At 38.2% G+C, this 23983-nt stretch overlaps 1 protein-coding gene across 21 annotated transcripts in view; it reads right to left on the reverse strand.

Moving 5' to 3' along the window:
* The window catches only part of lap (like-AP180), a 425173-nt gene that overhangs the window by 275821 nt on the left and 125369 nt on the right, over window positions 1-23983 (reverse strand). For 17 of the 21 annotated variants that reach the window (XM_067123895.1, XM_067123896.1, XM_067123900.1 and 14 more), the window contains exon 1: window positions 13025-13166. The exons of the other annotated variants lie outside the window; for them this stretch is intronic. In XM_067123895.1, coding sequence (XP_066979996.1) covers window positions 13025-13151 — 127 coding nt within the window. In that variant the 5' untranslated portion in view covers window positions 13152-13166. Of the gene's footprint in view, window positions 1-13024; window positions 13167-23983 lie in introns of those variants that run through there. 21 annotated transcript variants of the gene reach the window in all.

A 23983-nucleotide genomic window follows, 5' to 3' on the forward strand; every position in this document is an offset into this window, starting at 1 on the left:
CTCTTGATAGGTCTTGATTCTTGAGATTGACGCCAACCACGTCTTGGTCTTGCGTCATCCGAGGATGACGAACACTTCCTCATCTCGCCTTTCCTGCGGCGAGGGGGAGCGTCCTGGGATGCATCAACAGGATCGCTCCAGGTGACGTCTGCTCGTTGTTCAACATCTCTCACCTCCCTTAGCCTGTTGGCGTTCCTTCTCCCAGGGGTTGGGGAGCATGGAAGAGGTCTAGGGCTAGGAGCGTGACAGACATGAACGGACGCACCCTCCACTGCACTAACACTGTCACCGAACTTCTGTTGCAAACTATGTACTGCCCCCACATCACTTCCCTATCCGAAGTAAGGGATTGCACTGTAACTCCTACGGCAGAAATAGCAGCCATAATATCCTTCAAAGACGGCTCACTTACCTCCGACTCCGCAGGAGGATCGGGTACTACTACCTCAGGGCTAGGATCAGGAATATTAGTATCAGATAAGTTAGAAAGGACTTGACTATCAGAAGACCTAGCTGACAGAACACTCGAAGATCTAGCTCTCCTAATTCTGTCCTTTTCCAATCGCCTCACATAGCGATCATACTCTCTCCACTCTCTCTCAGACAAACTTTCACACTCCTTACATCTATCATCAAATGCACACACATGACCTCTGCATTTCTTACATACTGTGTGGGGATCAAGAGCAGCCTTTGGAAGCCGGGTCTTGCATCCCCTCACACACATTCTGACAACAGAGTCAGCCATCTTGAGAATCCAAAAAGCAAGTTCAAAACTGTCCAAGTCGGAAACCAACAAAATCTATCTTATCAGTGTGAAATAGAAATCAAGGAAAATCCAAAATCAGCGAAAGCCATCAACGAAAACAAAACCAAGTAATGGGTACTTCACCAATTGTAGACAAAGCAAACCAATAGTAGAGCGAATTTCCAACGTGTTGCTAGAACGACGGCAGGGAATTTCTGAGGACAATTGGGAATGGTTCCAGGTACCTGGTAGAGGGCGCACAGGTATGGTCACCTGACCATCTATCGGCGATTGCCGCGAATTTTGAATTTCTGCCGTGCCTTGTTAATTTAATAGGCGGGATAAAGCTATATATATGTAACTACCAGGGAAGTTAGATATTTAAAATAATTCTTTTAACATTTCTAAGTTATAATTTTTATTAGGTTGACAGTATAAATTATAATTAATAACTATAATTTTTTTACATACAGCATTTTAATTGCTGGAAATTGTAAGGCAGTAGTACTGGTGAGTACTTTGTCATAAAATACTCTGTCATGTATATATATGGCAGTACAGTACTGTACTGTACCTGAATTTCCTTCTTCTCTAGATGAAAATGCTAAAGTTGATACAGTAGAACCCCGGTCCTCTCGACCGTACTAGAACTCGACATAATCGGATTTCGACACGAAATGTTGAGTAAATTTTGTGTCGGAGCTTGAACGACAAACCGGAATCCGACCCGATGAATCATATGATGTTTGTAGAAAAAAAGAGTTTCGGGCAGCTGCCACTACTTGCCGTTGCTAGTGGCATTCTTCCCACGCGTATTTTACAGCATTTAGAGCCCACACACGCTGCTGCTGCTGCTGTTTGGAGAAGTACACGCTTGTACAGGTATATCATAATTTTGGCTTTCTGCACTGAATTTTCATCCAATCATGGGTCCCAATATGTTAGGGTATCATAATATTTACTGAAAGATGTTTTACAGTGATTTTGTACACTAATCCAGTAGACTGTATGAAATTTACCATAAATACTGAACGTAAACAACATTTATGTAATTAGTACCACAATACACCACCAGGGTGGCGCTGTGGTTTGTTTACATCTGCTCATGCCACAAGCTGCCGAGTGCCGACGTAATTTAGGAAATTTTTCTTAATTTCATGATAACAGGCATACAGTAATTCGGCTTATAAATACTGTATTATTAATTTACTGTAATAATCTGGCTTGTTTTTCAATGTTATCATTATCAACAACAGTTTTCGTGTGTACCCGTTACAGTACGTTCTGGTAGTACCTATAGGCTACCCAGCCTAGTCTATGGTGCTCGGCCTACCATCGGTAATAAGGCCACATTGGTCGTAGGCCAATTTTTCTGATACAGTATGCATTTAAAAATGTAAAAAGTGCTTCTGATACGGTAAGTTATTCAACTCTAAACTTATTTAATTGTAATTTGTGTAATGTTTTGTATAAAAAGGCAAGGTTGGGGTAATGACTGGTGGTCTGGAATGGACTGATCCATTTTCAGTTATTTCTTACTGGAGAAATTGATTCAGAATTCAACTAAATCGAACCTCGACGCTTCTTCTGGAACGGATTAGCGTCGAGGACCGGGGCTCTACTGTACTGTTTTACAGACATGTACACATAGTATCATTGGTTTGTATTCTTTAAGTAATCATCGTATTTCACCAAGGTGTATTCTGGTTTGCAGACCATTTACGTTCCATTATATAATACTAGATACCGTAATTATTGAAAATAATACATTAAAGTGTTCAAGTTTTATTTTCTTCTTGTGGATTGTCAATTTACATTTTTCTAAGATTTTATTCGTGATATTGATTTTTTTTTATAATACATTAAATGCCCAATGCACATACAGATTTTTCGAGAGTTTAAACAAGTTGTTTCTTTGTTTCCATATTTCATAAAATTTATTATGGTGTTCGTTAAACTATCTTTTTTTATGCTTCTGTTTTTGTTGCACAAGTCAATGAAATATTCACTACATCTGCATGTATTTTCAAGTATAGTATCACTCTTATTTCATTTACTCTTCACATAATCACCCTTGTCTATTGTTTGTTCCTTTACTATTTCTTCAATGTTTTGGATATATGCTTCCATTTGTTTTATTATTATTTTAGGAGATAAAGGTATATTCTTATCATTTTTTGTTTTATGTTCTTTCTTTGGGTTTTTTGTCTTTAGTTTAATTTGTCAAAGATTACCCCTCTCCCATAACTGAAGTTCATGTGGGGTCTGATCCCTTTCAGGATTTCATTATCATCAACCTGTGTCACACTCAACATTTGTGCCTGGGTCTTTTGATTTTGTATGAATAAGAATTTTTCCTTTACCAAATCAAGATACCTCACCACTCTTTATGCTTCCTACCTTCTTCTGGAGGTATCAACTAAATTTATAATAGTTATATTTCTCCTCCTTTGCTGTTGCTACCAGCCGCAAAAGAGGTTTGGGAGTCCCTGCTGGAATGTTTTTCTGTTGGTTCTGATGTCTACCTATGGCCCAAAGGTATACAGACATCCATATTTCTGGGAGTTTAGTCAGTCAAACCTCTTATGGCAGATTGGCATTTTTCCAGTGTCTCAATATTGCAGCTAGCTTTCAGGACATCTTCGTGCTTTTTAAAAGTAGCCCAAGCTTCCCACGTAACGTCTATTTCAATACAGTCCATTCTAATTTCCATTAAGAGGCCAAAGGTACTCAAAGTAGTAGGATAAATTGGTGGATCAGGAGGAACAAGGGGAATAAGAGAAGGATCTCGAGGCTTAGTTAATACCTCAGAATTCATCTTTCCTTTAGTTGTAGCCATACGCACAGAATTAAATGAGTAACAGTGTATGGAAAAAAACATGGCCTCCCAATGCCTTGTGAGAAAATGCAATAGTCCCCATAGGACTATAAATGCCCAGACTATGGTCATTTACCCATGTAGGGCCTTCGAACCAAGCTCAGGACTGTGACAAACCGGCACCTTGAGTTTTGTCCCATTCAGAATGGGGCCAGCATAGTCACCCTGCATGTGCACTGGAAGAGAAGAAGCAGCTCTGAAAAGCAAACTTTGAAATGTAGATTACGGTAGGCAATAAAGGAGGATAGGATTAGGTGGGTCCACTACGACAGCAGATTGGGAGATCACCTGTCCATTACCTACTCTAAATCAGTGTGTCACATTAAAGGTACATACAGTATAGTCATTTTCATAGTCAACGCCATTCCCAGGTCACCAACAAGGGATGAGGGAAACAAAAATTTATAGAAGGAGAAGTGAAAGGGATAGAGTTCCCAACGTTTAGTTGAACCCACTTCAGAGACAGTAGGCACCATTGTGCATTCAATCCTGGCAGTTTACATGGATCTTGCATTTCTCTATAGTCCAACTCCCTGACATTTTGATGCTCCCCATAATGCCTCCCAGCCTGACCCCTACATGTCTGCAGACAATGTGAGTCAGGGATCTTGAAGTCTAGAAGCAGACCCATCAGCAGTCTTGACCGATCTACTTATTAACAAAGAGAATAAAGAACTGAAAGAGCTACCATTGGTATCCAGTCCAGAAGACAAGACCTGTCCCAAGAGATTTTGAGGTAAAACTGGACTGGTCTCATTTGTAGACAGGCCATACTGACAAACTTCTCTAAAGAGGCCATGTGTCCCAAAAGAGACAACCATTTCTTGCCTGGAGACTTTTCTAGAGGTTGAAATTCTTACAACAGTTAAGAAAATTGTCTACCAGTCTCTGTTGGGAGAGCCCAAAAAGAGTGTCAATCTTCATCCTCAGGTAGACCAATCAACTAGGTTGGAAGCAGCACAGACTTGCAGACACTGATCACAATGCCCAGCACTCAGGCTAGATGCAGAAGACAATCCTTTGCCCTCAAGACTGCCTGAAACAAGTTGGAGAGAACTAATTAGTTGTCAAAACACAGAACTGATTCATAACAGATGACTCCATCCTGCTAATGGTGCAAAACACGGGTGAATACTTGTGGTGCCATACCAGACCAAACCACAGAACTTTGAGTTTAAAAACCTTCCCTTGAAAGACAAAGCACTGATACTACCTTGTCTAAAGATGGAACAGGACATGAAGTATGCATCCTCCATATCGATAGAAATCATCTATTTGCCATTCTGGATGGACACCATGACCAAATTGCTGACTCAACTGCAAAAGGAGTCAGACAAACCAACTTGAGAAATGGGACATCAAATACCGGTCTCCAATGGCTCAGGGCCTTGGCACAAGAAAAAGATGATTGGAGACACCCAATGCTGGTCTCAGCCCCTGAGGCCTTGGGAACAAGAAAAAGACAATTGCAAAACCCCAGTGGCTTGTCTAAAACTGGCTTGATCACCTCCTTGCGTAACAGCTGTCTGGTCTCATCCTGAAGAATTTTGAACTCCTCTGTGTGATGCAGGTATACAAGGAAGGATATTGGGAATGCCATTAATGACAGAAGTGTAAGAAAAGGTAAGACTTATCCCCCTCCCTGAGAACCTTCACCACCCAAGGTGAAGCTTTCCAGACACCCAGAAACCTCAGCCTTGGTTGTCTTTGCAATTCTTTCCCTTAGAATGAAGCCTAAATCACTTCCAAAGGGCCTATTGGGAGCTGATGAACTTGAGGACCGTTTGGTCAATATTCTCCTCAGTTATTTGGTGCAGGACTGGCTGCAGGTGCAGGACATTTGAAGGAAGACTTTGGAGATTATTATACTAAAATAATAATTCCTTGCTCTCATGATGTAAAGATATCTTCAAAGATGGCCTTAAACACTTCAAGATTATGACAATGATGATGAGGCTAGTCATAAAAAGCTACAGTGGCCGCAAAATTAATATTTACAGCGAAAATGCAAAAATAATCTTAACATCAAATGTTTGTCAACTTTAAAATTGCGTGGCAGCCATAACACTGTCACCAGAGATTTGTCGTATGGTTGGCAGGTTCCTTGGACCCATACGAGCGGAAAAACTGGCGGGAATTGTCAGTGCTCACTGAGCTGTTGGTGTGAGAGGATCTGTAGCAAGTTGCTCCATCAGCACCTGACTCGAACATTTTTCAGTCATCTTTGGCAGCCCACAGCTCAGTTTGTTGTTGACTAATGGGACGCCATAAGCTTACAAATGAAGAAAAGGCCCATGCCCTTGTCCAGTTGGAGCAGGAAGTCTCTGTGATTCGTGTGGCCAGAGATATTGGTGTCTCTCGCCAAGCTATTTACAGTCTGAAAAAGGCGGCAGCTGGACTCCCACCAGGAGCTGTGCCACAGCGGACACCAGGTTGTGGATGGAAGAAGACCTCTCCGAGGACAGATAAAATTCTGAAGAGGGAAGTATTGAATAATCCTTCAATTACAGCAGCTGCACTCAAGAAAAAGCATCCTGATCTGCTTGGAAACGTTGCTGTTCGTACAGTATAACATCGTCTGCAGCGTGACCTGGGATTACCGTGCCGCCGTGCTGCAAAGAAGCCGCTCCTCACAGATGGCATGAAGAAGAAAAGGCTGGCTTTCTGTAGGAAATATAAAGACTGGACCAAGGAACAATGATGTGATGTTATGTTCTCAGATGAATCAACCTTCAGAATGGTAAGAAGTGCCAGCAGTATTGTGAGGAGGCCCAAGAGTGCATCCCGACATCATCACAAGTTTACTGTAAAAACCGTGAAGCATCCACAGTGTTATAGTGTTGGGGGCATTTACTGGTAAATTGGGTGGAGCTGGGTTGTATTTCTTGCCTAAGGGGGATACAATGAAAGGAACAACATGTTTAGAAGTGTTTAAGGACCACATGTTAGAGTTTTACAGGTTACATGATTCTGCGTTTTTTATGCATGATGGGGGTCCATGTCACAAGACTAAGACAGTAATAAAGAGGCTTGCAGAGAACAATGTATCTGTTTTAGAGTGGCCAGGCAATTCACATACTGGAATCCAAGGCTATCTGTGAGAAGATCACCGCCTTTTCTTGAACCACCTTCAATTACTTTGTAGGTTGTTGGAGCACCTATCATGATGGCATTGGGGATTGGTTCTTCAGGGAGTGATGTCTCCTCAGCTTGACTGACCTGTTCCACTGGAAGACTAATATTAAAGAGGAGTAACGAGTTTGTAGAGGTTATCTCCCCTAAAGGATCATCTACAGTTGATGTACTTTGTGATGCTAGGTCCTCAGAAGGATCATCTGGAATTGCTATTCCATTAAAGCTGTCAATATCCATTTGAGAAGGTTGCTGAGAGTACAGTTATGGCAAACCCATACAGATAGCTCAACTTCCCTCTTGTTTAGCTTCTTGTAGAATTCCCTTGTAATACCTAAAAAAAAAATTGAAAAAAAGTTTTCAAGCTCCAATGAGGCCTTATGTTTCAAGTCCCATCTGTGTCAGATGCAAATTTTTCTGCAAATAAATAGGTTATTATTGGGGTATTGACACTTGATTTTTAGCTCACCTGATGAGGTGGGGTGATGCCATCATGTGCATCTGTGTAAACAATTTGGTACTCACTTTTTTTCTCAGCTCATAACTTTTTAATGCAACAACCAATCAGGTTTATATTTGGTGTGCATATACCTTAGGGCAACAACTATACTGTACAAGTACAAAGGTCATATTAGTAGAGATAAAACTTTTGCTGTTTTGGTATACACTTTTTTGTTGGTTTCGTATCTTTTTAATGCAGAAATATATCAGATTCATATGTGGTATGCTTATATCTTAGGATAAGGGCTATGCAATATGCGTCCATATGCAGATGTCAAAGGTCACTGGTGCAATTAAGGTCTTTTTTATTGATTCATATATTTTTAATGCAGAAACATATCAGCATCATATGTAATATGCATATACCTTAGGACAAGTGCTACCGAATAACTGTCCATATGTAGAGGTCAAGAGTAAAAGTGAAATGTCAGATTTATTTTATTAATTCATATCTTTTTAATCCACCTCCTACAGACCCTCTAATGTTCAGATTATTATGCCACCCTTCCAGATAGATAGTCATGGACCAAACTATCAAAAACACAATGGGCAAACTTTTACATTACATGTAAATCACAATAAATTTTTACTCTATACATTCTGACCTATTACTATAGCAAAGTCCAGCACTCTTTGCAGTTACGCCCTGCCCACTGCTTACGTCACGACCATCCCTTAAAGCTAATTGGTTGGCAATAGTTTTGAAAAGTTGGTTAATCTGTGGTTCTTTTCATGTTTCTTAATACTGCAATGGTTGTTGTACCGAACTAAAATACGTTCTGCAGATTATCAAATGGAAACGTTATTTTATCCCCTGAAACAAAATCGTAATACGCATCTCAATAAAGGTGGTAAAAAAAAAAAAAAAAAAAAAGAGAAAATATAAACAAAGTCAGGAGTGTTCCGCGATGCTGCAGTGTTGTGTTTCGTAAATGAGGTTCACCTGAATACGGAGGTGACACAGGGAATGTCTGCATTCGAATCGGTGCACTTGAATCACTGGACAATGATAATTACCGTCTGATATTGTCAAGCGTGTTCACCATTCTAAATTTAAAAACAAAGACTTTCTCAGAGCTGTACAGACTGATATTTCATATTGATTTTAGGAAATTTTACAACTTTTTAACAGTCATAAAATCCATTTCATTGCAATCATTTACACATTCGGAGGGATGACAAGCACTGACGGCAATCTACAAAACCAGAATATGCCTATGTTTAACTTAAAGTTGCAGTATAATAGGCTGTACGAGTCATACTGGATATAATTTGCTGAGAATTTTCTTAAGGACATTATCTTCTTTTGAAATAACAGGATCATAAAAATGGATGTAGACCTATAATGTCCTATGTCTTTTTGTAGGTTTATGCAGCTTACAGTATGGTGTTTGGATTATAGGCCTATCTCATACTCAGTCGTTTTATTGTGGTTCTTCTTATTTTTGTTTTTGTTGTTATGGTGCTTGTAGTTTTGTCTTCGAAAACTTTTCATATGGTGACCTAACATTGCAGAATAAACATAGACCCATTCATAAACTACTGGTGTGAAGAATTATCTGCCTACTCTTGTTAACTGAAATTTAGTCATTTGTTTTAATTAAAAGTAATCAGGATCTTTATGAATACAGTCTATGCTAAATATCATGGGCTATTTGCAGACTGGTTTGGATCATCTAGTACATAACTTTTTAAGCTATCGTTTATTTTTTCTTATCTCGTTACGTATCTTATGATGCCTTCCTACCATAGCCTACATTTTCATAGAAATGCTACAGCAGCCTTATATTCACTATCACAGTAATATAATATATATTTTCAATATATTTCACTGAGAGCAGTTTGATAGTTGTGGTTAAGGCTGACACAGTCCTATGATTGATCTGTGTGTGCCATTGGCTACGTGCCATAAGTTTTGCTTTTATTCTCTGTGGTATAAGTGGCGTTACAATTACTATGGCCATGTATGTGCATGTGCACTTGCTTGTAAGTGTACATTCCACTTTATATTATACATTATTTATCGTGGAGTTGAAACTACCATATTAATTAAACGTTGCTCTATTTCCAACAGATAGGGAAGAAAACTATTTGCGATAAGAAATTGACGTGTAGGCCCATGCCCTGTCATGTCTCAAAATATAAGAATTTAATGTGTAGTCCTATGACCTGTCATTGCCTCAATATATAAGAAATTGACGTGTAGGTCTATGACCTGTCATTGCATCAAAATGTAAAAATTTGATGTGTAGTCCTATGACCTGTCACTGCCTCAAAATATAAAAAATTGACGTGTAGGCCTAATCTCTCAATGATATTAACATCTGACATGGCTGCATAAGTCTATGCTTCATTTCAATTAATGTGGTCTATGTGGGATGCTTATTTAGGCCAACACCAATTTAAAAATAAAAAAAAAGCAAGATGCTTGTGTATTTAGGTTCCGCATGATAAAAAAAAAAAAAAAAATTGCACAGATCCAACATCTTCCTAATGATATATACTGTAACTTAATATATCTTTTATCGGAGATATTAATTGCACACTTCAAAACTCCGGGAACTCAAATCTGTGGTGTCATCATTCATGCACGACATTCAACATGACCTAACGGAGTCAAATCCGTACTGGTAATCATTTGGACTGTTAACTAGTGTGACGTCATTCACCCCTCGAGAGCTAGCCAATCACTGGCGTGCAGTGGGTGGGGGCTTAGCTGCGAAGAGCGGTGGACTCTGCTATAGACATCTTACTTGACATTTATGATTTTTTACATGATATCAGCAAGCCAATTACAGCCAGAGCATCGTCTGTTGACGTTATGAATGCTATGGAGGACTGAGGAAAAAGACTGTATCATTAGTGGTGGAAGTTCGTCTCCACTGCGCATGTGAAATTCAATGTTAATGTATGGAGACAACTTTTTTGGCTCAGTTCGCTTTCTGTCCCTGAACAGATATTGTGTACCAGTCAAGAACATAGAGTTGAGTTTTATTAAATTTAAAAGCATTTATACCTAAATTGTTGATATATCGGATTTACTTGTTTTTTAGTAATTGATACGTAGTTAGAATAATATATATTAATAATTTTGCCATTTTTCCACTGGAAAAATAATTGTGTATACTGAAGGCTGAAACTGGCACCATCATTCCTGAATGTCTTGTAGATTTCATTGAAATCTATATGAATGAGACTGCTTGGGCAAGTAAAATCCAAAAGCTTTCGTAACAGTTTAAGCCTATGTATGTTTACTCGTGATTATAAACTAAATATAAAGTTTGTTTTTAAATGAGAATAAATACGCATTATGGCGAAATAACGCGAAACTAGACTATGCCTATAATGCATCTATTCATGATTATGCATCATATATGCAATTTATTTTTAAAATGAGAACAAAATATTCAACATTCTGGTGGTAAAAACAAAACAATATTAGACTATGCAAGTTTATTCTTTGCTCACATCCCAGGCAAGCAAGTTTTGAAATAAAATTAGACTGATAAACACACAAATGAAACAAAGGAACAGTAGTAAACTATAGATGTTCACTCGTTGTAACACATCATAGTTATTCTTAAAATGAAGACAAATCAGTATTAAGCATTTTAATGAACCTGAGAAAAACAATATTAGGCCTATGTCAACTTTAAAATGAAAAACAATTAATAACTTGATAAACGCAATTATCTTTACATGGAACGCTTCCTTCATTCATAAAATATTCAGTAAACATTATGAAGGTCCTTGGGGCCAAATTTAAACTCTCTACAAATTCACATGGGAGCACTGGACGTCTTACTTGACGTTTATGATTTTTTTTTTTTTTTATCAGCAAGCCAATTACAACCAGCGCATCGTGTGTTGACGCCATGGCTGCTACGGAGGACTGAGGAAAAAGACTATTTAGCGGTGAAGATTTGCCTGCACAGGACGACTGTGCAGGAATAGTTGCGCAGGTAAACTGAACGTTAGTGGCGGCCTTTAGCGGCATTTGCTGCGCAGGAGCAAAACTGTCTCCTGGCCGGACATGGTCTCTACACAGGTCGCAGGGCATAAAGTCGCTGACACTGGGTGACACCCAGTGCCACACCGGATGCTTACGCACATACAAACAACAGCTTTTCAAACTAAGACGAATTCTGATGCCATATAAAAGGAATTTTGCAAATAAAAACATTCACCAAACCTACATGCAATTCGATACGAAGCAGTTGCACAGCTTGAAAATCTCGACTAGTATCGAAGGAAATGCTTGCCTCCCAATACCTGTATTTTCTCAACTGCAAATAAGACTAACAAATCTCCCACCACTCAACATATGATTGAAATAACACCATCCTGAAATGTGTAGCGCAAACGCTAATTAATCTACGACAACATGAAACTTGGTTTTAAAAAATGGACTTGATTATTTCTAATCTCGACATTGGCATTTTTTTTTTGTATGGGTGGCAGATAACCCTTTTTTTTCCGACATTTCAGGAAAAGAACCCACTGGTTTCTTTCGGGGTCGCCCGCCACTTTTTTTTCCTGGTATCGGGAACCTATTAAGCCTAAGTACTTGTCAGCACCACTTAAAAAAAAGTTACACAGCAGAACAACTTTTAACTATCAACAGAAGCAGCAGCAGCAGCAGAACACCCCAGACCTCCTAAAGTACAGTAGAACTTCTTAAGCTTCCGAACACCAGCAGAACATCCTATCCCCTGCAAACAGCCAACATAACTTCCAACCTAAGTTTCCAAGCAGTGGAGTTACTTCCACTGGCTTCCAAATAACAGCGTAACTCCAAACAGTATACAAACAAAACACAAACTGCGGACAAGAGCCAAAGCCTTTGCTCCTCCCTCAAGTGACGAAACGTGATAACGAAGTTATTTCTTGACAACTCCACTGAAAAAACCATACATCTAGTTTATATGCGTGCACCATTTAAAAAACTGCAATGCTTTCAAAACTCAAAATCTGGGCAAAATATTAACTAAGGAACCATTTATTATAAGAAAGGTGGTTGATAGATAACTGGGCCATAGTAGATGAGAGATTATAACCAGTCTTTAAAGATGGGAGATTATAACACGTGTTTCAAAGGACGGAAAACTGTATGGTCACTCGCAGAAAATAGAGTTAAGGACGGAAGAATAAAACCGGCTTACTGAAAATGAGGGATTATAGCCAATTTCTTAAATAGATGAGAGATTGTAAACAGGCTCTTAGGTGGTTGATTATATCCTGTCACTTAAACACTAAACAATTACAGATTGATTCTTTAGAATATTTGAGATTATTATATCTCTTTTAAACAATGGAACGATTGAAAGTTATAAACATGAAAACGGAAGCAGGAAATCTGTAACTCCAAACTTTAGTATCAGAGGGAAAGAATAAGCCATCAAATCTCAGACTATAGAGTCTAGGCCTATGGATTATTGAATTTACAAAATAGCTTAAACAGTTGGGTAATTTTCCCAATCAAAATAAGAAACAGAACACACTTCAAAATCCATCAAACCTCCTTTCAAATTTCAGATGAACAATGCCTTTGCAATACAGGTTGATGTATGAATGAAAGGGAAATTCCAAATTTCAAGTTGGCACGCATGAAGTTCATTCGATGACTAGGGATCTCGCACTCACGAACTGATAACCCTACCACCAGCATAATCACCGTCCTCACTGCCCAGCGACACAAAGGGCCTCTCTGAAATTCCGCTGCCCTTGATTTCCTTACGCTTTCACTTCAACAAATCTCCACTCACCTCCAACCTCTCCAATCCCCCGTCTCACAGTCAGCTCTGAATCTTCAATATCTCTAGTTCTGTCCACAGTAGCTGCCCGCCTGAAACCACCACAGACTATTCTCCCTGGGGTAGGGCGGGCGGACATCCAAGCCGTCTCCTCCCTGTTATAATTATGGAATTTATGGTGCTTCATCTATGGTAAACGATCGGGCATGAGACACATCGTGGCAGTGTGATGAACACTAATTGCGTACATATGTAATGTTTATAGATATAACTCAAGATTTTAGTTGTAATCAGCACGATAAAACAACATTTTCTTAACTACACTAGTGAAAGTATGAGGCATGGAATTCCCGTCTGTCATTTTTACCTTTAATCCGTGGTTTTATCTTTAATGACGTCACAACTGAAGCTCCCCAGTGTTTATTTGATTGCAATTATACACATTTTGTTCTTAATTCACTCACAATACCACTTAAAATACGTAAGAATGTTTGTTTACAGCACTTTACTCCATCAAAGTAGCGAAACTGTGGCGGGGACAATTTTCCAGCCTTATTGTACATCTGGCTGCCACAAACATCCAAGAGCGGACGACGCATTAGTAAATTGTTTACGATAGCAATATACTATTTTGTTGTTAGGACTTTTCATTTATTCAAGTCTATATTAATATGCACACTTCTGAGACATGTAATGTGTACATATGAACGTTACCATTTTGACAAAAATGCAAGAAAGTCGAGTACGACAATTCATCTACAACTGGTACGAGAGTCAAGATGCCATGACGTCAAAAATACAGGACTGAAATAAAGGTTTTAAATCCAAAATTATTACTTAAAACACCATTATATTTGACAAAACTTACACTGTGTATGTGACATATATTACACTGTATGTAATATATATTAATAAATAAAAAAAGGTAAGAAAACGGGAAAAATATCTACGTCGTAATGTTCACAGCAAAAAAATTGAAATTTGTCTCAGGAATCTGGTTTGTTCCAAGAGCGAATATTTTCAAATGAATTATAATGAACACGTAATACATTTACTCAACTTATAAGCTTATTCTGGTGTTTAGCCACCTAATTATTATTTAAATATTTAGCGGTCTGGCATCCCGAAAATTCGCTAGAGTTCCCCGTCCAAGCCCCATAGGCACCAGCGTTTACCACTGATCTCAGGGAAACGGTGTCAGCGTCTATGGGTACAAATATTTTGCAGATTTAACACAGGAAATGGGCAGTTTGTTTACACAAGTGACTTGGCAAATATCGAGATGGCGTCACTCGTCCACTTTTAAAGTGTTTTAAGTAAAAGTTTCGAGAGCATTGTGGCCTGTGAGTTAGCACCGCGCACGGCTAAATCTTAATGAACCTCTGTTTAATCGGAAATATGCTATTATTTCGTAATTTATGAGAAAACAGTTACTTTGATAGGAACGCAGAGGTCTCGGCGTGTTGTGTAGAGGGGGCACAAGTCTCACTGATGCTGAAGGGGGCGCATTCAAATGCATTTTCCTGAAAGTGTCCAAACAACGGAGGAATTACGCAGTGTCTCACGGCCCGAGCGTTTACCCTACAAACGGTTCTTCCTTCTCCATTATGCTATCACTTCTCACTCTACCCTGCAACCTGACTCATAATATTCTCAAGAGTTCATCCCCATCTCGACAAAATCTTTTGGACAGTCTCATCGGAACACGATTCATGTCTATAGCAATTCACACTGCACTACAATAATGTATAACCATATTTTCGTGTGGAAATTCAATCGATTTGTTTCAATGCCCTTTTTAGCCTTCCATTAAATTCCATGACCCGAGAACCTTTTACTTGGTATCATTATTCTTAAATATTTGAAAAACCACCTCAAGTTCTTCCTGCATCTGTACACGGGGCTACTGTTAGCCCTTTGTGCATATTCTGGCCTCACTACTTCCGGATTTCTTAAATTTATCTTTGACCCATTTCTAAAATTTATGATGCATCTACTGGCAAGCGAGAATGTGAAATAAAGTCGTCCTTCTTCACGATCGATCTTTAAGCAACTCAAGGATTCGCAAATAAACACTAGAACATCCAAGACCGTAGAATGAGGAAAACACGGCCGCCGCCATTATGGGATTAACGCCATTCATGAGATTTGGAACCCATCACGAGAGGTGCGAATTCAATATCAACAACAATTAATGAATTCAAGGCAACATGATATGCACAATATCTAAAACGGTGTACCGAATGAAAGTTCATGTTTTAATAAACCATTTTAACTCATACGAAATACAAGATCTATTGTTGAAAGGTCAGAGGGTGAAATTGCCATGAACGAACTCAATGCGCTCGTTCTATATATATCAAAATACAAACTATAAATAAATCAAAATAAAAAAACGGATTACTTAAAAATAGGAAATAGAAATAAAACATATAAATGACCTATTCATATTATATACAATATACAAAGTTGCACGAATCATTAAGACAGAGATTATCCCAGAAAATAAGTTTTAAATCCCAGATCATTCTCTTTTTACTAATATCTTCATCTCACATCTATCCCTATGCTCAGGGGTCGGTTGCCTTGATGAGTATTCTTTTTCTTCCATACCTTCCTACATTTCATTACCCACGGCAATCCTGTGCTCCCTGTTGACGTTCTACCCAGAACAGGTTCCAGCTAAGCCCTTTCACTACTGCCTTCTCAATCAACCTTACCACGTGCCCATACATCTCAACCTCGACTCTTTATCATACCAGTAGTAGTGACCACCCCGCCATTTCTAATTTCTTCATTTTCCGAATTATCATGCAAGCATTCTTATTAATTCATTTCTGTTTGCCCTAGCTTCTGTTCCTCTTTCCTTCTGAAGTCTATTTCCATTTTGTTTACTGTACTAGCCCTTCCACCTCCTTCCATTTCCCCCAGGCTGCATTTATTCTACTTTCTTTCAATCTCAGCTTCACACCCACCCTCCTCCTGGCTTCACGTAGATCGTAAGTATTTGAAATCGTCTATATACCTGTTTGTGTCTTGTACGAATAACTTATCGCCCCTCCCTGCTTGCTGGACACCTTGACCTCAATTTTACTAACATTTACCCTCATACTGCCCCATTCAAGAGATTCCTGCCACTCTGAAGCTTCTCTGCAATTTTCTTCAGCCTCTGCTGTAATCACCAAATCATGTGCATAATACAAATCCCATAGACCATCATCCCTAATCTCTGCGTTCAATTTATCCATAACCAGTAAACACACACATGGGATAACTGCCGATCCTTGAAGTACACTAACTTAAAATTAAAACATCTCTATTTTGCCACTGGCTGTCATTACTGAGGTCCTTATTCTTTTATACATCATTACAACCAACCTAACATACTTTTCTGGTGCTTTCCTACTTCTTAATCACCAAAAACCACCACCTCCCTTGGTATTCAATCAAATGCCTTCCCTGGTCAATGAATGCTCATTGCACAGTAGAGCTTCCGACTACCTTCTAGACCCTCTTCCTGTATCTGTCTCGTTATAAAGAGAACATCAACTGTATCTCTCCTTCTAATGAAACCGTATCGCTGTTCACAAATGTTCGCAAATGCTCGCGAGCTCTTATCCAGTGCTCTTTCTGTTGAAACACACTTATCATCAGAATTTCTTCCCAGTCACCAGTCATGTGACATTACTTCCTCTTCCGAGATTGCACTTAACCGTGCCAGCGTCCACTCTTCCCTTTTTATACCTAGTACCTTTGCCATTCTTCATTTCACTTATAATTTTCTTTACTTCTATGTACTGTATCCCATTACTGGCCCCTCCACTGCCCCCACTTTCCTCAAAACCCCTTTTTCATTTTCTTATAATAGTCTTTTATTATTATTATTATTATTATTATTATTATTATTATTATTATTATTATTATCAAAACAGTTTAACCAGACCACTGAGCTGAGTAACAGCTCTCATAGGGCTGGCCCGAAGGATTTGGATGAAATGCCAGGTCTAGGCCAAGAGACCTAGCACTGGGACCAAATAAGTCATTCGGTATGGAGATGAATGAATGGAAATGAAATTATAAACCTCACAAAGGCATACGCTCTCATAATGGAGCACACTCAAACAATAAATACATTTATACCCATGTTTCCATATATACCGGTACTCACTATAAAGGTATATTAAAATTCAGAGTAAGTTAAGTAACATTTTAAAGTTTAGTAGTTTCAAAATTCATTAGACACCCTAAGGTTTTCATATTTTTATTATTTACTTTTTATATTTTATCCATTAAATCACAGCACCTCCTGAAGATTAAAAGCGGTATTACTGAACATGTAGAAGATAATGACAAAATTTCCTTTATTGATCTACTTCCAAAATTTGATAATGGCTGCAGGTTATATTTTGGGCATTCACACAATACATGCTTGACTGTTATCAACACTTTGCACTCTGGGCATTCGGGAGGAGGGCCATGTGGACTGTTCATCAAGTGTCCATGTGTCAAATGAGTATGACCTATTCGAAGACGCGTCAGAATTACTTGCGTGACTCTCTCTCTGATATGATGAACTCCATTTTCTAACACAAGATTTTATCTGTTTTAATTTATTATTTTCAGGTTCTTCATTCCATGTATTTTGCCATTAGTTACACTGACTGTTTTTACATATCTTATATAGTCACTAATAGGGATGTTTACATTTGCTCTTCTAGTGTGGACCGCTTCTTTAGCTGCTTTATCAGCCTCTTCATTTCCTTTCCATCCCTACATGGGCATGGCATACGTCAATATTTTTTTTATTATACAATTTATGGAGTGAAAACTTAATTTGTTGTACAATATTTTTTTATTAAAGCTTTGAATGGCTTCTATAGCGCTTCTGGAGTCACTATAAATCACAAAATTGTTACATGAGGTTTCTCTAATTATTTTTATGGCTGATGCTATTGCACGTAACTCAGCTGTAAATACTGAGGCATTATCTGGTAGAGAGAACTGATACCTTTTGTCTGGGGATACTGCAGCATATCCCACTCCATATTGTGACTTAGATCCGTCGGTGTATATTGCGTAATGAGGACCTTTTCGGATTATATGTTCTACTGTATGTTGTCCATGGTGTTCTCAGGTATATGAGTACCTTTTTGATAAATATTTTAAGTCTGTGCAAATTTTCATTTCATTCATATTCCAAGGAGGAGGTAATTTTACTATTGAAGGTAGCTGTATATTTAAATTCAGTAACTCGAGCAATCCTCAAGCTCTAATAGGGAAAGGTAGTGAATGACTTTATAAACACATCTCTTAATCCACATAATTTTTTGGTTGGAGAATCACTTGTCTGAATTCTCAGGGCACTCCACACTGTTACTAACTCTCTATGGAGAGAGAGGGGCAGTTCACCACATTCAACTTGTAAAGATGACTTTGGTGATGATCTAAAGGCTCCTGAACATATTCTAAGGCCTTCATTATGAACTGAGTCTAACGTTCAGCGTTGCGTCTGATGCCGAGCCATATATTTAGCTTCCATAATCAATGATAGACAGCACTGTTGCTTTATACAGTACAGTGTGGGTCTATCGCCTCCCCAAGCAGTGTCCGATAGTTTTTTAATTAGATTTAGTGCTCTTTTACATTTTGTAATAGTCTTTTCAATGAGAATAAATCACGAAAGGTGACTGCTCTACAAAGTTACTGCAGCAACTTACCAAGCGGAGAGAGAGAGAGAGAGAGAGAGAGAGAGAGAGAGAGAGAGAGAGAGAGAGAGAGAGAGAGAGAGAGAGAGAGAAAAAAATTTATTTATTCCCTTCAATATACTTTCCACAAGGGAGGAATCGTCTCCTGTCACGTCTTGAGCGACGTTACCGCAAGAACAACAAAGGCTCTAAAAATGGTGCACAGTTACTCACACATGAAGCCCCTACTATACCAGTGCTTATAATGGAGTATTCGAAAAGTTTCATCCACTCACCTGCAAAGAAAAAGTAAATTTTAAAATCACTTACAATGGACAATTACTTGCTAATAATAATAATAATAATAATAATAATAATAATAATAATAATAATAATAATAATAATAATAATAATAATACTTCTGTAAACAAGCGAGAGGAAAAGGATATGAGTAGATGGAAATACCTATATTCACTTACAGGAAAAACAAAGTAAACACACGGCAAAAGAAAAAGTATACGATATAAACATGTATTTTTCTCATTCATTCATTCATTCATTCATATATATATATATATATATATATATATATATAATATATATATATATATATATATATATATATATATATATATATAATATATATATATATATATATATATATATATATATATATATATATATATATATATATATATTACATACAAAGCTTTACTTTCACACTGTCAGAAAATGAATACAAGTTTGATTCTCCTCAGGTTCAAGAAGAGAGCATCCCTATTCACACACCATCATAATTATTGGGTAATGAATGCCGCTGACCCACCTAAAACACTCTACACACACTTTGAGAGTCCTTGAAAGACTCTACAGAGCCTTTTAGTGACAACGTCAGTTTCGACGAAACTTCTCGATTCGCAAACATCCCCTTAGATCAAGTACAGTGAGTTTATATGGATAAAAGGAGAAGCGGCCTACACATTCGTATACAGTACAATGCGGTAAAATGTCTGAGCTGTCAAGTCGTGTGGAGTACCCATATTTTAGCCGTGATGGCAAGACATACAGGCACTATCTGGGTGGTGATGGGTTCGTTGCCTCTCCCACTTGAAACCTTATACATGGAATTCTACGAAATAATGCTACTACCCACAATTAACATAAAAGGATGTAAAACAGTATTATTGTAGAGCTACGTTTACGGCATTTTGTTCTTTTAAACACAGAAAACATATGTTGGATGCATTCCTGGAAAAAACTGAATAACTGGGGACCATTCGGCAAGATTCACAACAGACATCAGCAAGACAGCAACATTAAGCTTTTCTCAACGTTAGGGTGAAGCAAAACTCCAAGGTATTTAGACCTAAAGCACAGGGGAAAGAAATCACCGACGCTTACAGACACTCAAGTTCATAGGAGAGCCAAACCGTAAAGAAAGTTTACCAGTAGGCTCATTTTTTAATTGAACAGAATTGAATATAGAATCTAGGCCAAAAGCCAAGCACTGGGACCTATGAAGTCATTCAGCGCTGAAACGGAAATTGACAATAAAAGGTTTGAAAGGTGTAACAGGAGGAAAACCTCGCAGCTGCACTATGGAACAATTGGTACGAGAGGGTGGAAAGTAAGAAGGAAGAAAGAGAATATGAAAGGAGGTACAGTAAATGGAACGAAAGGGGTTTTAGCTAGGGGCAGAAGGCACGCTGCAAAGAAACTCAAGTAATGCCTACAGTGCACCGCATAAGGTACACTGACGGCACTAACCCCCTACGGAGGCTTACTTTTGAAAGCTTTCAGAAATATGCAATCCAAAATACACACAGGAAGAAACGAAACAAGCAACTTACAATGGTTCACGAAGAGGTATTAAGAGAGAGACATTTTCTACTTAACACTTTCATGTGACAGCAAAATAAAGAAACCACTAGCAAACTAATATAATGATTAAGATTTCAAATATGATTTTAAGAATACAGCTCGGACGAAAATATGCAGCATAAAATCTAATAGAGAAAAGGCCTCGGGGGTTTATATGTGTGTGTGTGGTGATGTGGTCTTTCTTCGTGAGGGAGACTGGGAGAAATCAGACTCAGTGTCATACACTGCCACCATCACACAGAATTGAGTCATTTTCAAATCCTTGGTCAAACACAAAGCAGATAAAATTTTCCCTTCAATTTCTACGAGTTCCCAATTTAAAACAGCAATCACCTCACTACTACCTCAACTCTAGTGCGCATTGCATAGTTAAAACCAGTCACCACTTCTCCCTCTTCCATTCCCAGTCTGTTCTTGACTCAGAGATACCTTTCAACTACAGCCTTGAACAGCAAATTATTCAATATACTATTTTCACTTTATCATTATTACTATTATTGTTTTAATTTTTTTGGTATGTCTGGTCAATGATTTTATTTGATTACTTCTGTTTAGTTTAAAATTTCTTCTTCCTTGGTCACTGCGTTTTTCGTCAGCTTTGATTTACAGTTGTTCAGTTTTTCGTTTTGATGTTCCCTTTTGTGTGTTGTCATTTATTCTATCGTATACTTTAATCATCATTACGCATTTTAAAGTGTTGTCAATTATGACATTTTTTATACTTTTACAACTAGTCAATCAGTCGAGTTTTCTACTGTTTCATTTTGCTTGATGGAATTCCCGAAAGTTCGGCTGTGCCTCTGTATGATATTAAGACATGATACGTCATCTGGCTATCTTGTTCCTCCTCAAACCTCCACCCGACACACCCACAGACAGAAGCTCATCGGAATCACATACAGCACCATTCATCTCCATCTTTTGCGCTTCTAGAATACTACGGCCCTTACTTCCTAATGGATCTTTCATCCATCTATCGAGCCATTTCTATTTCTTCTCCTCCTTTCTCTTAACACTTCTGAACCATACATGTTTCATCCACCAACCATCATCCATTCTTTACACGACCAAAATTCTTTCATAACACACTAGAGACCCATCTCTTCACCGATGCTAACTCGTATTTTTAAATATCCACACTTCTCTCATCTTCAATATTTCTCCGGCACACATACTATGCAAACAGTTCTTCTCAACAGTTTCAACCTTTTCGTTTCACTCGCATTCAACCTCCACCATTTCCATAAAAGAGCACTGACAACTGTCCTTTCATACATTCTAACCTTGGCTTCCAAAAAAATAATAATAATAATGAATAAATAATAATTAAATAAATAAAAATTGAAAAACGCACGACTTTCCATTCTTCCGCACACCCTCCTACCTTTGTTGTCCTCTTATTCTGTCACTCACCTATTCCTCATCCTATTGTAATTACTTTCAAGACTAAAATAAATCAACCACATTCATTCTTCCAAAATCCATATTACCCACCACCGCTCCATCTCTTGGATTCTATTATCCTCTTGACATTACACAGGACTTTCGTCTATTGCAAACACTCAAACAATTCCAGCAGTTTCTTTTTACAATTCCCTGTCAGTTCAACATCTACTTTTCTTATCGCATATTATCCCTACTGTGCTTTCCTGACTTATGACACCATTCCATCCAAAAGATAGATAGCCCCAGCGATACCGAGCACCCTAGTCTTAGACCCATATTTACCACCAAACCAACCACTCACCCCTCGACATAGCCGAACCCTCTTTGCTTAAATCATAAGAAACAATGAAAACACTCTCAATTTATTTCCTACATCATACATCCTCATCGGCCTCCAATTTGCTCTACTATAAATTTTACTATAAGCTTTTCTATGTTCATGTATACCACTTACACTTATTTTGCCTTCACTTTACTTTCAAGATTGTTACACGAATATTTTATGACAAATGCTTCATATGCACGCACTCTTTCTTTTAGTGTGTGTGTGTGTGTGTGTGTGTGTGTGTGTGTGTGTGTGTGTGTGTGTGTGTGTGTTTTCCAGAAATATATTTTTTTCAATATTAAGTGGTTTCCCTGAATGGGAGTGACCTACAGAAAAAACCACACAACAGTTCCTTTAACTGTTGAACTGGGGATGAACCCCAATACAATAAAATTCACTGACATAAGCTGCTTCATTGAGAACTTTACAAGTGAGATTTCTGTCTCCTCTGTTCTTATGATTTTCCAGATGTATTCCATTTATGTTCACCTCAAAAATCCATGTAAATACACACACATCAATATGAATAGCTCATAGGTTACAGATATTTTATGAATTGCAATACACAGTAGATTTTTGATCAGTAAGTGTGGCTAAATGCATTGTGAAGAGCCTTGAGAGAATGCTTAGCTGGTGTTTGGCGCACATCCTGATTAGGAAAACTGTATGCGTGTCAAATGCATCAGATATTCTTGAGACGCGAGAACATCCCTGCCTAGCGACAAGACTTTGCAAGTTTGTTCGCCGGAAATGTCCTGGTTCCGGAGAATTCATTTGTGTGGTTTTTTTGGGCAGAGCCCCAGGGTGTGAAGGTATTAGTTATCAAACTGTCATTCGAAGATCAACACCAAATATTGATGGAAGCCTTCGGTGAAGGCTCTGTGGTTCGAGACCTGTCAATTACGACTGTGAACATTGCTGTTTGGAGGTAAGAAACATTTTAGATTTCCCAAACTGTAGATTGTTTTTTTCATTTTACATATATCTCACTTGTATCTGGCATTGCATGTACTTTATAAGTAACATGGGAGGAATTCCCATATCTTTATTTTTATACATTTGTTTAACAAGGGTTTTATCTGACTTCTTCAGATGTTTTGCTGAGGAAGTTGTTAAGATGTACTTATTGGGGAATATACTGGACTCTGACTTATTTTGACCTATTGAGGGGAAATTATTTAGAGACAATAATTAGTTGAATATGGTGGACCTAAATATATTTGATCATTTGGTGAACATCAGTATTCCGTTTTATTTCATATCTTGTTTCTTGCAATCCAGTTATGTTAGATTATTGTCAAATAAATTTTTTCAGGTAATGCTTGTTTTGCTGTAAACCTGAGAGAGAGAGAATGCGCGTGTGCACGCACTTATGCACGGTGCCAATAGCCATTTTGATGAGGTCACTATCAAGCTACTGATAGATGGGACTACTTAACTGTTAGCAAAGGTCAGCAATGGGATTTACTCTTTGTTGGGTAACAGTATTTTGGATCTTTCGAGGAAATTGAGATTCTTTGAGGTATTAAAGTGTGCCTTTTGGTTGGTATACGAGCCTCTTTACTTACTAAGGGAATTTCTGCAGTCAGGCGAACATGCACTGTTGATCAAGTCAGTTGCATTGGGGACTTGCGG

This window comes from Macrobrachium rosenbergii, chromosome 21, assembly GCF_040412425.1.
Source record: "Macrobrachium rosenbergii isolate ZJJX-2024 chromosome 21, ASM4041242v1, whole genome shotgun sequence".
NCBI classification, from domain to species: domain Eukaryota; kingdom Metazoa; phylum Arthropoda; class Malacostraca; order Decapoda; family Palaemonidae; genus Macrobrachium; species Macrobrachium rosenbergii.